General features: G+C 34.7%; 1 protein-coding gene across 2 annotated transcripts; it reads left to right on the top strand.

Annotated features, from left to right (window-relative positions):
- The first annotated feature begins 1473 nt into the window (after window positions 1–1473).
- On the top strand, window positions 1474–7023 carry LOC104244336 (uncharacterized). 2 transcript variants are annotated; one of them, XM_009799746.2, is made up of 4 exons: window positions 1474–1655; window positions 3263–3498; window positions 3837–4632; window positions 4755–7023. In XM_009799746.2, the coding sequence occupies exons 2-4, from the start codon at window positions 3265–3267 to the stop codon at window positions 6731–6733; spliced, it is 3009 nt and encodes a 1002-aa protein (XP_009798048.1). In that variant the 5' UTR covers window positions 1474–1655; window positions 3263–3264; the 3' UTR covers window positions 6734–7023. The 2 variants fall into 2 exon arrangements, with proteins under 2 accessions (XP_009798048.1, XP_009798047.1); XM_009799745.2 differs by having other exon boundaries at window positions 1474–1825.
- The last annotated feature ends 9248 nt before the right edge of the window (window positions 7024–16271 follow it).

Here is a 16271-nt window from a genome sequence, read left to right as displayed (position 1 = left end):
TTTTGCAACTTAGAGGCATAACAACTCGAACCTCCAGAAAAATATTTTCCTATAGATTAAAGGAATGAAAAGCAAAGAGATGTTTGTATTAGCACATAACACCGAAGAAGCAAATAAGGCAGATGCATTAGCCGATTAGATTAGCAATAGCCTTAATAATACGTATAATCCGATCCGAAATCTAAAATTTCAATCTGAAATGTGCTAAATCCGATCAGATCCGATCCATGCACAACACTAATTAATAGGCACTAAACAATACTCTCTCCTAGTCCACTTTAATTGATTTGTTGGATGTTTTCGTACATATTAAACTATTCATTTTAGCATTAATTAATAATAAAATTGGTCCTATTAACCTTAATTTGCTTATTGAAAATATAACAAATACTCCTAGGCTCTTTACTCGAAGGGCAACTTTAATTTCAAAAAAAAAAAAAAAGTTAATTCCTTCTTGATATCTGAAAAAATTAAATATTATGGATCACAAAAAATCAAATAAAGTGGACCCGATGAAGTACTAGTAATATTGTTATTGAGAACTAGTAACATAGAAGATTGTAAGTTTCAAGAAATTAAACTATAAATACTCGAAGAAAATAAAAAATACTTAATTACAACATTAATATCATCAAAGAGTATTTATTGTACCGAGTAACAGATCAGACCAAAAAAATCCATTTTCTTGATTTTTGAGGTCCCGACTAATCCAAATTCCCTTCGAACAAAGAGAAAGCACTACTTATTAATAATTTTTTTATTCTCGGGTTCAAACCTAAAAGCTCTAATTAAGGTTGAGGAGATTCTATCCGTCTCATTATAACCCATAATGATAAGAAATCTCAAAAAATAAAATTGTAACAAGCTTATTCATAGAGTTTCACTTATTATTATTATTATTATTATTATTATTATTATTATTATTATTATTATTATTATTATTATTTTGGTTCCCATGTTATGTTACTGAACTTCCGCAAAAAAAAAAAATTAACTGCACTAGCAATCTAGCATTAACTTATAGTAGTGAAGATTATCCCAGGATTAATTATCTCGGAATTAGTTATCCCGAGTTATTCCATCTTTACATGAGGATAGAAAAATACTACAACCCTATGATAACTACTTTCGAAATTAATTATGCCATAATTTTCTACTAATCAAACATGGGATAAACTCTTCTTAAATTTAGTCCCGAAATTAATTATTCTTTGTCCCTCGTACCAAACAAGCCCTACGTTTAGTGCACCATTTTATATCTATACAACCTTCAGAAATTCAAATTTAGATATTGATTTACTTTATTTCTACCAAAGTAACCTTTTAACTATACTTTAAGTACTTTCCAACTATTATTACTGATAGTATTAGAGAAATAGAAGTGAAGAAAAAGCCGAGAAATAAAAGGGGACCGGACCGGACCGGATGTTGACAAATTTCATGTCAGTGTTGTTTAGAAGGGCCGTTTGTTATTGTTGTGAGAACTCAGAAACAAGATTTCTTATCTAGCCTAGGATCTCTCTCTCTACCCAAAAAATTAGTTTACGCAGCTCTTTCTCTTTCTACAAAATAAAAACAGTGGCCCCAACAGCAGAAGATCAAAATCTCCAATCTTTTGTTCAGTTTCATTAGGATCTGCCCCAGCTTCTTCAATGGTGTTCACACTTTGCTCTTTCCTTTTATTCACTTCATAATAATAATAATAATACTATTATTATTATTATTATTATTATTATTGTTATTATTATTATTGTCCAGTATCAATTCTCCATTATTCTTGAAAGGGTCTTGATATAAGAGGTGGTTCCATGATGTGGGTCTAAAGGTATATTAATCTTCTCACTACTTTTGATTTATTCATATTTGACTTTAAGTCCAAGAAACATAGGATTTCTATTTTTGTTTTATTCATGTTGTAAACAATTTGTCTCTAAAATTATGGGTTTTCTCATTGTTGAAATTGAGTCACACACTTTACTATATTATATACAGTAGACTATAGATTTGAGTATAAGTGATCTTTCTTATAATGGGCTCTTTTAGCTTCTGTTTTTTTTTAAAAAAAAAAAAAAAATCAAATTCTAAAGTTGTCTTTCTTGGAATTGTAGCATGCGAGCTTTCAATTCATTTGTTGGTGCTAATCAGTAATCACTAAGCTTTAGCCAAATGCCTTTGGACTTATTTTGGTAAATTGTTGTATTGTTGCTTAATTGATTGGGCATTAAATATAAAAGTACCTTCCTAATTTTTCCTTTTGGCTGTAGGCTTTAACTTGACAAATTTAATGTTGACATCATTTTTGGATTATCTAATCCCTGTGACCACAGTTTGATTCATACTGCATTACCTATCATAAGGATTTTCTAGTCAAACTAAAAGTAAAACGATAATGGTCGACTTCTTAAACCATCCAATTCATTATCTAATGAAAGATTGTGTGTTTCTGTTAGGTTATGAATATCCAGTAATTGGACTTAGGTTGTTTGGGACTGAGGTGTAGTTGTTTGTTTTCGAGAGTTTTGATTTCAGTGTTTGTAACATAGCAATGTGCTGTGCTATCAATGTACTTATTTAGTTTTCTACTTCTCTTTTTCACTATTCAAATTGTTAGAGATAAAATTTACTAGGGTTAAATTTTAAGCATGGCAGCCGAGGATAGTCATAGGTTACGTATACCCTTAGCTTTTAGGCACAAAAGTTGCAACTTAAAAGCCATGTGAGAGTTGTATACCATTTCTGCCATTAATGGCATATGTTGAATGTGAAGTAATCCTCACATATATTGTACATTAAGCAAGTGAACATATGCCCTCTTCTTTCTGTCCCCATCAATTCTGTATATATTACAGTTATGCTGCATGCTGATACGGATGCTACTCTGCTCCTTAGATCCTTGTGGAAAAGATATAGTAACATGAAGCAATCTGAATATTATATTTTTTTTGCTCTCAATATTAACATACATTTTTTTATGGAATGCCTTAATAAAGCTTTATGCCGTTGGTGTTTGTTGTAATGTTTTGGGTTCGTTGTGCGTGCATATGTAGATGAGATTTTAATGTCTCGCATCCTATTTCCTCTAGGTTGTCTTTTCAAACTTTTTACATTCCTTTAATGGGTTTCTTAGCTAATTTGGACTGATATCTACCGAAGAAACCTGAAGATAAACAAAATAGATAATTTCAAAGTTTTAAGTATTAAACATCATAATCAGTGAACAACTTGGTTTCATTGAAGTCCTTATGCTTTCTGCTGTTGGCAGGAATGGGAATACAAGTGCATAATAAAGGCTACTTGCCAAGTCATTATTCCATGAGGGACCTTAGTGAAGATTCTAACAGTAGTAGTTGGCCTCTCTTTTACGGAGATAAGACCTTCACAAATGGACAATATTATAATGGTTTCGTGTCGAAGACAAAAACGGACGCATATCCAGGATATAATAAGGATGTACTAAAGCAGAAAATACTTGAACACGAGTCCATATTCAAGAATCAGGTAATTTGATTCTAGTTGTCGATCTCTAGTTTTCTAATAATCAGGAAGACTTCAGTTATTTTTAATCAAAAAAGGAATCTTTAGTTTTAAGTTTGGTTCTACATCTGGTGATTCTTTGAATTCTTTTTTCAAAAAGGAGTTTAATTCTACATCTGGAGCTAACAGTGAGACCGGTTGTATTCTCATTCTCCTTAAGTTGTTACCTTCGGCATGTTTCTGCACAAAAGTAGTCCTTGCCTCCCCCCCCCCCCCCAACAAACCCCCTCTTTTTTTTTGGCATCATGTCCAGTTGTCCACTGGTACTGCCGAAGTTTACTTATGCAAAACATTGCTTGTAGGTGGTGGAACTGCATCGCCTTTACAGAATCCAGAGGGACATGATGCATGAAATTAAAAGGGAAGAACTGCACAAACTTCGGACATCAGTGGATCCCTCCTCTTCGTCAAGCCTCCTAGGGTCTCAAATACCATCTGAAGATACTCGGAAATGGCATATCACCAGCTTCCCCTCGCCAAATTATGGTTGTGCTAGACCATCTAAATCGGTTACAAAAGTTGTCAATTCTCCCTTGGGATTTCCAAAAGGGAATGGTGGACAGTTTGATCAATGCCAAATGCAAAATGGTTGTTCTTCAAATATATGTGAAGTTTCGGAGAGACCGTCAAAAGTCCGGAAAAAGTTGTTTAATCTTGAACTTCCAGCTGATGAGTACACTGATGCAGATAACAGCAAGCAGTTGCAGGCTGATGGAGGATCTTTCAATCCAAGTTATCGAGTTAATGGAAACTACAGAGTCGCCCAAGAGAGTAGTACAAGATTGTTTTTTGGTGCTGCTGCTGCTGCAAAGAGTAATTGCAGAAAAAGTACCTTAATGTCCAATACATGTTTAAGAAGCTCAATTGAGTTGGCTGATCTCAATGAACCAGCTCAGCTTGAAGAAGGAACTCCATCACCAGTTGATTTTCTCAGTTATGCTAACAATCATAGAGAGAGTAGAGGCCTAAATGTTACTGCTAAATCAAATCCAGCATTTGTGGCTTTTCCAAGAGATTCCACTAATGGGTCCTTAAATAGCCTAGATGTTGACAGTAAAGGCAAAGAGAGGGCGTGGTTATCTTCTGCTTATGTAACTGGTAATACCTTTATAAGTTTTTTTTCCTTCTGGTTGAGTTTGACAGAGTTTAGGATTATGTTAGAGCTTCCTCCTTTCGTGGATATTTTGTAATATTATGTGAGGTGTTTACTTCCTTTGTAGGTAACGTCAAAGGCTTGGCACCAGTACCTCAGAGTCTTGAACAAGACAAGCTACCTACACCTTCCGATCCAGCACAGGTAATGTTTAACAAGGCTTATCGGTCTCCTGGAATCCATCCACTTCACCCTACGAGAGATGACCTTTGGAAACAGAGAGCAGTGCGTAGTTTAGAGACATTTCATATAAACCGTGAACATCCATTTGCTAATTCCTCGGAATTAGCCAATTCATGGTCACACACTGTCTGTTCTTGGGGAAAACCCATTGGTAACATTACTCAGAGTCCACAGGCATCTCAGAGCCATGACATTTTTGGAGACAAATGGCAAATCAATGATAATTCTAGGTTGATTCCAGGTTTGGCTAATCAACCAATGTGGAACAGGTTTGACCACGGTTCCTCTTTGGCTTCCAAAGAATCGCCAGTTGGCTTCCCGTCAGTTGCTAACCGTGCTATGGTTGAAAATGTGCCATCTGCGCGAACTTCTACTAATGGATTTCAGAAATTTCTCAGTAGCACCAATAAAATGGACTCAATATCTGAAAAGGGTTTCGATTTGAATCTACCATCTGAGAGTTCAGTAAATGAGGGTGCATCAAGGTGTGATATTGAGTTGGTTGATGGGAAAAAAGAGCTTCAAGACCCTCTATCAGGGTTTCCATGGCTTAAAGCTAAACAAGCCTATGCAAGCCCACCTTTTTGCCAGACTAACACGTCGAGAAATGCTTCATCTCTTGAAGATCGCAGTATGAGGGCCACAAAAGAGAATCGAGAGACCCAAAATGTCAGAAAAATTCTTGGGGTTCCAATTCGTGAAAATTCATTGGCTTCCAATAATGAATCATCTTCGCTTGTTTCCACTTATGTTACTCTTCAGTGTTCGCCCGAGGGAGAAAATTTTAGACATGAACGGAGGAATATGGTGATTGACATTAACATGCCTTGTGACCTTTCTATGAGTGAGTCTGAGATACCGGCTGCTGTCGAACCAGTTGTTGTGGAGAAGGTGATGGAGACGAAAGCTAAAAGTATCAGAAATTGTTTCGATTTGAACTCGTGTATTACTGAAGATGAAGATCCTTCCTCTATTGAAAGCAATAATATCAATGTGAAGGCTGTTCTGGAGATAGATCTGGAAGCCCCCGTTGTTTTGAAAGCTGAGGAAACTAATGTCACTGAAGAAGGTGACAAGCAACACGAGGAATCTTCCCGATTTCCTGAAGACAAACCTGAGCAAAGACGGGAAGAAGTTGTCAGGATTGCAGCAGAAGCAATTGTTGCCATCTCATCATCCAGTCAGTGCATTCGCATGGAGGAAGCCTGCAATGATCTGTCCGATGATCCTTTGGAATCCTTACAGTGGTTTGTTGATGTAGTCTCTTCTTGTGCTGATGAACTTGAGAACAGGCATGAAAGATGGACAATAGGCAAGGATGGCGCGAGCATTGCATGCTCAACTGCCAAGGAAATAGATTACTTCGAGGCAATGACATTACAACTGACGGAGACCAAGGAAGAAGATTACATGCCTAAGCCTTTTGTTCCCGAGGTCCAAAACTTGGAAGGCGCAGGAGCCACTGCACCAACAAATCGAACCCGAAGAGGGCGTGCGAGGAGAGGACGGCAACGTAGGGATTTCCAGAGAGATATCCTTCCTGGTCTGGTTTCCTTATCGAGGCACGAGGTGACTGAAGATATTCAGACATTTGGAGGGTTGATGAGAGCTACAGGGCATCCTTGGAATGCAGGTCTGACAAGGAGGAGTGGCACCAGAAATGGAAGAAGTCGGAGAACAGTGATCGAGGCCATCACCCCGGACAATGTGTTGACCCCAATAAACCCTCCTCTACTGCACCAACTTAATAATAGGGAAAGCAGTTTGGAGGATAAAAACCTAACAGGGTGGGGAAAAACAACTAGACGCCCTCGCAGGCAAAGATGCCCTGCAGGTAATCCTCCTCCTTTCCCGTTAATTTAAATATGGGAATGAGGATGTAATTTATCAATTCATCATTTATAGAGATTGAGATGACAGATTAGGGACTTCATGAAATTCAGATGTGAAGTTGTTAGCCATGGGGATTGTCCGTGTACATGTCTTTGTAGCCCCCCATTGTTGATAAATCTTCCATTGGTTTACTGACTTTGATATTCTGGGACAAGGCTGGTGTAATTTCTTGTGGATTTATACAGCATTCCTTTGGTTATACTTATTTCCTGCTGCTCAGCTGAGGAGAATATAGGAAATTCAAGCAAACGTTTGCAGAATATCTAGCTACATTCTTTCCTCGTTTGTGACAATGCATGCATATTTAGCATAAGTGTGTGTGTGTGTAGCATTTACGGGTGCCTATTACACAGCTCACTAACTCCACCTGGGTGCCTATTATTCGGCGGCGGTCCGACGCACCCCTACTATATAAAGCTCCCCCAATTTCCCCCTTCATGTATGGTTATCTGATGCCATGGAGGGGCCTACTCTCATTTCGGCTCTTTTTTCTTGTAGTTCGGCTTCTTCCTCTTTTCAGAGTTGTACCTTACATGATGTATTTGATCTCGGTTATAGGAATAATAACAATATTATTATGAGCTACTTTAGCTAACATATATTCTTTGGAAAAGGTAGTGAGTCCGTCTGAACCTTCTATTGAAGGGTTGGGCCCGGCCATTCTATTAAATGCTATTTATGGGGTTCTTCATGATTTTTTGGGACACCTGTCTTCGAGTGATATACTAGGGGAAAATTTGACCTTTTTAGAGTGTCGGATGGGCTGGAAGATTTGGTTAATCCTTACCTCATGATCTAACTTTTGAGACTTTAGTTAACTCTTCCTATGGTATCAAAATCAGATTCATCTCAATTCTCGATTTGTTCAAGGTTGGGCGTGTGAGATAAGTTTGCTTTACCAGAAAATCATTTGTATAGGGTGGACTGGCTTTTTATAATTCATTCATTCGTATTACTTCCCATAGAATTCCGGATGCTATTTACAAATAACTAACAAGTAGAGAACCAAGAAATTCATTTTTATAATTCGGAATTAAGTAGCTAACAAGAAGAATGTTGTCGAAAATGGAAATTCATTGATAGTTCCATGCGCGAGAGCAAGACATTATTATTGATAAAATTAGAGCTAAGTCAAGCCTCAACATTTTTTGACCAATATTTCTATGTGAAGCCAAATATTAACACTGATAACTATTCTTCAATTCATCAAAGTCCTTTTCATGACCTCAAATTCACCAACTGTTTTTTTCTTTGTATCCACTATAACCGAAGATAAATACTCCTTCCGTTCACTTTTACTTACCACTTTTTGACTTTTCACGCCTCTTAAGAAATAATAAATGAAGTGTATAGTTTACCATGATATCCATATTAATTGATGCATATTTTATTAGATTTGAGAAAATAATTTGAAATAAATAATAAATACTGTGGGTATAACAGGAAAAAACAATTTGTCTTCTCTTGATATGCGTAAAGTAACAAGTAAAAATGAAAATTTATTTTTAGTATACATGCCAAGTAAAAGTGAACGGAGTAAGTACATAAATAAAAGGAATTTTGCCATATCCTCTCCTATTTTATTTAGTGAAACGATGCTCTCACAAGAAGACAAAAGTTGCAAGCTTCAATATTGTTAGGATTTTGCTCTGAATTTCTAATATATTAGACTCTCTTTCTTGGAGGAATGAAAATGACTCCTAAAAGGATTAAATCTCCTTAATGTGTCTTATCCTTTTCTTGGAAGACAAGTTTTGCACATCTATAAATTAAGGATCTCTGCTTCTCACAAGAGCACGAAAAAATATATATCTACAATATAGTCATTAAAGAATTTTGTTTAGGGGGAAATTTTTCTCTCGATAATTTTTCTTCTTTTACATTAGTTTTATCATATGTACATCAATTGACCAAACCATTACAAACTATTATGCTTAGTTTAGTATATTTTTCTTTTGTCATCTAATTTATCGTCCACCAAGTTTTGTATTGTTAGTTTCCGCATGCACCATATTATTTCGATCCCAACAAGAATGTTATAACTCCATCCTCACATGTCTTATATTTTTTTTTTGCATTGATTGTTAGGACCCGTTTGTCCATAGACACGTTTGTATTCGATGTTTTTTTCAAAACGTGTTTGTCCATAAAATCTTGCAAGTTTTTAGAAATTTTTTAAAAATGAGTTTTTCAAAAAATAAAAAGTGGTTTTGATCACTTATTCAAAAAATATAGAAATTTTTATTTTCCCACTCACAAAATTGTACTAATATTTTTTCAAATGAAGTGCATGTCCAAACATAAATTAAAATTTATGTTCTACTTTTTTTCAAAAATTAAATTTTTTATGTGTAAACGCCTACTTAATATCTTAGTAGCTATTTTGAAACTTTAAGCTCTCATAAATGAATTCAGAATTTTAAGTCAATAAATACAAGATATTTATACCTGCCACTATTTTAGATGGAGATTTCATACTTTGATATAGACAATAAGTTTACTAAACTTTCACCCTCAAGATACGTTCTCACTCCCTTATACATTTTAACACTAGTTGGGAGTAGCCCAGGATATGCCCGGGCCCAACATAGTGAAAATAGAGGAATACAATTATTGAGATATTTGGAATTTTTATCCAAACAAATGTGTGATTATCTTGTTTTTGTTATGAATAGTTTGTACTTTGGATACTACATTGGATGCTACATTGGATGCCCATGTTGTGAATAACTTAAAGATTAAATTTCCTACTTTATGTCCATCGTCTTTACTTTTTATGCCTATAAAAGGTCATGTAATTGCAATGGAAAAATACACCAAAGTGAAAGAAGAAAACACTTCTCACTTCTTTCTATCTCTTCTTATTTACATTTTACTGCATTACTTTTATTTTATTACACGTTATCAGTACGAAGCTCTAATTTTATTCTTAACTCCCGCTAAGTTGAGCCATATTTTATTAAGGTATGTATCATTATAATCATCTTATTTATGGCAGTACATATCATATGCTCACTGTTTGCAGATTACTTGTGCGCTTGGGCATCTTAAATAGTTTAAGTACATTGCAGTGATTAAATAACTATTTCCTTCCGTGCTCAACTCTTAGAGGACCTCAAAGTCATCAAACTAGCTATGCACTAATGTCATGGACTCCCTGGATCAAAACATATCTTTAAGGAATTTTGAAGAACTGTGAGAAATGAATTGACAAGAAATAATTTCTTAATTACTTTATATTTATTGGAACATATAAATAATGTTAGTCATGTTCAATTCTATTAACACATATATATCAATAATATAAAGTGAAATGAAACAAGTATGTAATTTCTACTTTATAGCAAGAATAAAATGAAATAGTAGATTGTTAACATGATATAGCTCTATTTTCATTTCTTTTACCTTAATCGTTTTGTTTTCATTAATTGTTTATTATTATAATTATTTCTCTAACTTATTCATCTTTTATGATAGTTTTCACTATGTCAAATTTATCAAAACTTGAATTTGTGGCACTTGACATCACCGGAAGGAACTATTTATCATGGGTTCTTGATGCTGAAATTCACCTTGACGCTAAAGGTCTTGGAAATACTATTATACAAGGAAATGAAGCATCAAATCAGGATAAAGCGAAGGCCATGATTTTCCTTCGTCATCATCTACATGAAGGGTTAAAAACTGAATATTTAACCGTAAAAGATCCACTTGAATTATGGATTAATTTGAAGGATCGATATGACCACCTAAAACTTACGGTATTACCGAAAGCTCGGTATGAGTGGATACATTTAAGGTTGCAAGACTTTAAAACCGTAAGTGAGTATAATTCTGCTATCTTTAAAGTAAGTTCTCTATTAAAATTATGTGGAGACACTATCACAGATGAGGACTTATTGGAAAAAATATTTTCTACTTTTCACGCTTCAAATGTGGTGCTACAACAACAATACCGTGAAAAAGGTTTTAAGAAAGATTCTGAGTTAATCACATGCCTACTTGAGGCTGAGAAGAATAATACTCTATTAATGAAAAATCATGAAGCTCGTCCCACCGGGTCAGCTCCATTTCCGGAAGTGAATGTTGTAGCAACATATGATAAGTTTGAAAGAAAACAAAATAATTACCGTGGTCGTGGACATGGTCGTAAACGTGGACGTGGCAGGGGGCGAAACAATTATCGTCATTATGGTGGAAATAAATTGGAGAACAATAAGGGTTCTCAAATTAATCATTCAAAAGGTAAAGCTAGTATGTGTCACCGATGTGGTATGAGAGGTCATTGGGCACGCATTTGTCGTACGCCAGAACATTTTGTCAAACTTTATCAAGCCTCCCTCAAGAAAAAAGAAAATAATGTGGAGGCACACTTGACCTTTCAAAATAATGATGATGAAGCAGGTCCCTCAAATAAATATGATTCTAAGGCACATCTTGCATATAAAGATGATGATTTTGAAGGCCTAACAAATATTACTCATTTAGAAGTTGGAGACTTCTTTGAGGATATTGACTGAAGAACTAATCATCTTACTGGGGAATGAAGCTATAAAAGTTGTTATTTTTATGTTTGCAACTAGTTTATTTTTCTTGAGTGTATTTTCCTAATGCATCATGTGTTGCTAGTTTCTACATTCCTAATGTATTTCTTAATGTTTTTTTTCCGCTTGTCTTTCATATTTCTTATGATGTATTATTTTTTTTTATGAAGAATATGAAAATTCCCCAGTCTTCAGTTGGACTCAAGATTAATAAAGATGATATATGTCTTCTGGATAGTGCTACAACACACACTATTTTAAAAGATAAGAGATATTTCTCTTATTTGGTAATGAAAGAAGCGAATGTTAATACAATATCCGGTAGTACAAGATTAATTGAAGGTTCTGGAAGAGCCAATTTATTACTACCAGGAGGAACAAATTTGGCTATTGATGAAGCACTATATTGTAGTAAATCTCAAAGAAACTTATTAAGTTTCAAAGATATTCGCCAAAATGGCTATCATATTGAGACTACAAATGATGAAAAGATTGAATATCTTTATATTACTACAATAATGTCCGGTAAGAAATATGTGCTTGAAATGTTACCTGCTCTTTCCTCCGACTTATACTACACAAGTATTAGCAGGATTGAAACACATGTCATAGTAAACGAGAAGTTTACTAATCAAGATAATTTTATTATTTGGCATGACCGGTTGGGCCATCCTGGTTCTAATATTATGCGTAAAATAATTGAGAATTCACATGGACATGCAATGAAGAGTCAGAAGATTCTTCAATTTAAGGAATTCTCTTGTGCTGCATGTTCTCAAGGAAAATTAATTATTAGACCATCAACTATTAAAGTTAGGATGAAATCCCTTGCATTTCTGGAATGTATACATGGTGATATATGTGGGCCCATTCACCCTCCATGTGGACTATTCAAATATTATATGGTTTTGGTAGATACATCTACAAGATGGTCACATGTGTCCTTACTATCAACTCGCAATATGGCATTTGCGAGATTGTTGGCTCAAATAATAAAGCTAAGAGCACAATTTCCAGATTATGCAATTAAGACAATTCGTCTTGATAATGCTGGTGAGTTTACATCCCAAGCCTTTAATGATTATTGTATTTCAACTGGGATAACAATTGAGCATCCGGTTGCTCATGTTCATACACAAAATGGTCTAGCAGAATCATTGATCAAACGCCTCCAATTAATTGCTAGACCAATGCTTATGAGAACAAAACTTCCCATTTCAGTATGGGGTCATGCTATTTTGCACGCAGCAGCACTTGTGCGGATAAGGCCCACAAGTTATCATAAAGTCTCCCCATTGCAATTGGCTTTTGGTCAGGAGCCAAATATTTCCCATCTTAGGATCTTTGGTTGTGCGATATATGTTCCAATTGCTCCACCACAACGCACAAAGATGGGTCCTCAAAGAAGGTTGGGGATATATGTTGGATATGAATCTCCTTCTATTATAAAATATCTAGAGCCGATGACTGGAGATTTATTTACGGCAAGATTTTCTGATTGCCATTTTGATGAATCAGTATATCCAACATTAGGGGGAGAAAATAAGCAGCTGAAAAAGAAGATAGATTGGAATGCATTATCACTGTCTCATTTAGATCCTCGAACAAATCAATGTGAACAAGAGGTTCAAAAGATTATTCATTTACAAAATATTGCAAATCAATTGCCAGATGCATTCACTAACCTACCAAGGGTGACTAAGTCACATATTCCAGCTGCTAATGCTCCAATTCGAGTTGATATCCCGACAGAACAATTAATTAAAGCAAATGAGTCTAAGCCATGCTTGAAACGTGGTAGACCAATCGGTTCTAAAGATAAAAATCCTCGAAGAAGAAAAGGAGCAAGTGATCAAAGTGAACATAACACAGAGGTAGTGGCTCAAGAAGAGCCCCAAGACGTAACAAATGATAAGACCTTAGGAGAGGTCCAGGTACCTGAAAATAATGAAAATGAAGAGATATCAATAAGTTATGTCTCAACCGGGAAAAGATGGAACCGAAATAATGTTGTTATCGATAACATTTTTGCTTATAATGTTGCTGTTGAAATAATGCAACAAGATGAGGATCTTGAACCAAAATCTGTCAATGAATGTAGACAGAGAAATGATTGGCCAAAATGGAAAGACGCTATCCAGGCAGAGTTAACTTCACTTGGAAAACGTGAAGTCTTCGGACCCATAGTTCGAACACCTGAAGGCATAAAGCCAGTAGGGTATAAATGGGTTTTTGTGCGAAAACGAAATGATAAAAATGAAGTCGTTAGATATAAAGCGCGACTTGTGGCACAAGGGTTTTCCCAAAGGCCTGGAATTGATTATATGGAGACATATTCTCCTGTAGTGGATGCTATCACCTTCAGGTATCTCATAAATATGGCAGTGCAAGAAAAACTTGATATGCATCTAATGGATGTTGTTACAGCCTATTTGTATGGATCATTAGACAACGAAATTTTTATGAAAGTACCTGAGGGATTTAAAGTGCCAGAAGCATATAAAAGTTTTCGAGAAACTTGTTCAATAAAGCTTCAGAAATCTTTATACGGATTGAAACAATCAGGTCGTATGTGGTACAATCGCCTGAGTGAATACCTGTTGAAAGAAGGGTACAAGAATGATCCAATTTGTCCTTGTGTCTTTATAAAAAGGTCTGGATCTGAATTTGTTATAATCGCTGTGTATGTTGATGATTTAAATATCATTGGAACTCCTGAGGAGCTTCCAAAAACAGTAGACTGTTTGAAGAAAGAATTTGAAATGAAAGATCTTGGAAAGACAAAATTTTGTCTTGGTCTACAAATTGAGTATATGAAAGATGGAATATTTGTCCATCAATCAACATACACCGAAAAGATTTTAAAGCGATTCTATATGGATAAAGCACATCCATTGAGTACCCCGATGGTTGTGAGATCACTTGATATAAAGAAAGATCCATTCCGACCTCATGAAAATGATGAAGAGCTTCTTGGTGCCGAAGTACCATATCTTAGTGCAATTGGGGCATTAATGTATCTTGCCAATAATTCCCGACCAGATATAGCTTTCTCAGTAAGCTTATTGGCAAGATTTAGTACTTCGCCAACACAAAGACACTGGAATGGTATTAAACATATATTCAGATACCTCCAAGGGACCATTGATATGGGTTTATTTTATTCAAATGAATCCAAGCCATCATTGATTGGTTATGCAGATACAGGATATTTGTCTGATCCACACAAAGGTCGATCTCAGACAGGCTATTTATTTACAAGTGGAGGTACAACCATATCATGGCGTTCGACAAAACAAACTATGGTTACTACTTCTTCAAATCATGTAGAGATAATAGCCATTCACGAAGCAAGTCGAGAATGCGTTTGGTTAAGATCTATAACTCAACACATTCAGCAAACATGTGGTCTTTCTTCGAAAGAGAATATTCTAACAATATTGTATGAAGACAATGCTGCATGCATAGCTCAATTGAAAGGAGGATATATCAAAGGAGATAGAACAAAACACATTTCACCGAAATTCTTTTTCACTCATGATCTTCAGAAAAATGGTGAAATAGATGTACAACAAGTTCGTTCAAGTGATAATTTGGCTGATCTGTTCACTAAGGCGTTACCAACCTCAATATTTGAAAAGCTGATATATAAGATTGGAATGCGTCGTATTCGAGACATTAAGTGATTTTTCATCAGGGGAGTAACTACACGCTGCACTCTTTTCCTTAACCAAGGTTTTGTCCCACTGGGTTTTCATGGTAAGGTTTTTAATGAGGCAGCAAACAATGCATATTATAAATAACTATGTACATCCCAATATTTTTTTTGTAAGTTTTTAATGAGACACATTGTCTTACATGGACATCCAAGAGGGAGTGTTATGAATAGTTTGTACATTGGATACTACTTTGGATACTACATTGGATGCCCATGTTGTGAATAACTTAAAGATTAAATTTCCTACTTTATGTCCATCATCTTTACTTTTTATGCCTATAAAAGGCCATGTAATTGCAATGAAAAAATACACCAAAGTGAAAGAAGAAAACACTTCTCCCATCTTTCTATCTCTTCTTATTTACATTTTACTGCATTACTTTTATTTTATTACAGTTTTGTGTTTAGTTGAGTTATGTCTTTTTATTAAATATTTATTACTTTTTACCACGTGATCTTATTTAGGCAATGGCATTAGACCCCTGCTGAGCACGGACCCAACGTAAACCACTAAACTTAATCTAAAATTTTAAATTCTTCTATTTTTCCTTTTTATTTTACAATGTCATATTAGTTATGAAAAAATGCGTTTCAAAATTTTCTACTATGAGAAGCTTCCATACGGATCACAAAAGCTTTTATAGTCTAAGAAAATAATTTTTGTTACTAAAAGTTTTTTTTTTTAATTTCAAAGATAAATTTTGACAAAATCTATTCATCTTTTTTGAAAAATGTATTACTACTCAATATAACCTATTTTTTAGAACTAAATCAATGCTTATTAACTTCTTTCTTCGGTAGATATATTTTAGTATTTAAGAAAAGTTGAAGTACTTAAAATATTTATTATATCTCAAACTTTAAAATAATGTATATCGTCTTCGTCTTCACAAATACTAATTTGAGTCTAACCCTCATCAAATTTTTTGATCGGTCAAAAGTTGGTAGACAGTAACAAAGTGTATATATTTTTTCCACAGACATATGTTGATAATTTAATTTCGTCTCTCAATTTGCTAGTCTGGGTCCAACGGCTAAAATTCCTTTTTACTTTTTTATCTCTCAATTTTTTCATTTATTTGAAATACAATCATTTATTTGTTTGCATCTAAAAAAAATCACTTAAACTTTCCCCTTGTCTTTCAAACAAATGATTTTTTCTTCTTCTTATTTTTGCTGAAATTGTATTCACACATTTCTCTATGATAACTTTTTTGAAGTTAAAATAGTTTTAATGTATTCGTAC

Source organism: Nicotiana sylvestris, chromosome 11 (assembly GCF_000393655.2).
Source record: "Nicotiana sylvestris chromosome 11, ASM39365v2, whole genome shotgun sequence".
Classification (NCBI taxonomy): Eukaryota; Viridiplantae; Streptophyta; class Magnoliopsida; order Solanales; family Solanaceae; genus Nicotiana; species Nicotiana sylvestris.
The sequence above is the reverse complement of the archived record's forward strand: the minus strand, read 5'-3'. Positions and strand labels throughout refer to the sequence as shown.

Bases quoted from the DNA above. Each gene is read 5' to 3' on its own strand.
- LOC104244336 (XM_009799746.2), top strand. From the start codon at position 3,265: ATGGGAATACAAGTGCATAATAAAGGCTACTTGCCAAGTCATTATTCC. The intron at 3,499-3,836 runs GTAATTTGATTC...CATTGCTTGTAG, and splicing joins AGTCCATATTCAAGAATCAG to GTGGTGGAACTGCATCGCCT. The intron at 4,633-4,754 runs GTAATACCTTTA...CTTCCTTTGTAG, and splicing joins ATCTTCTGCTTATGTAACTG to GTAACGTCAAAGGCTTGGCA.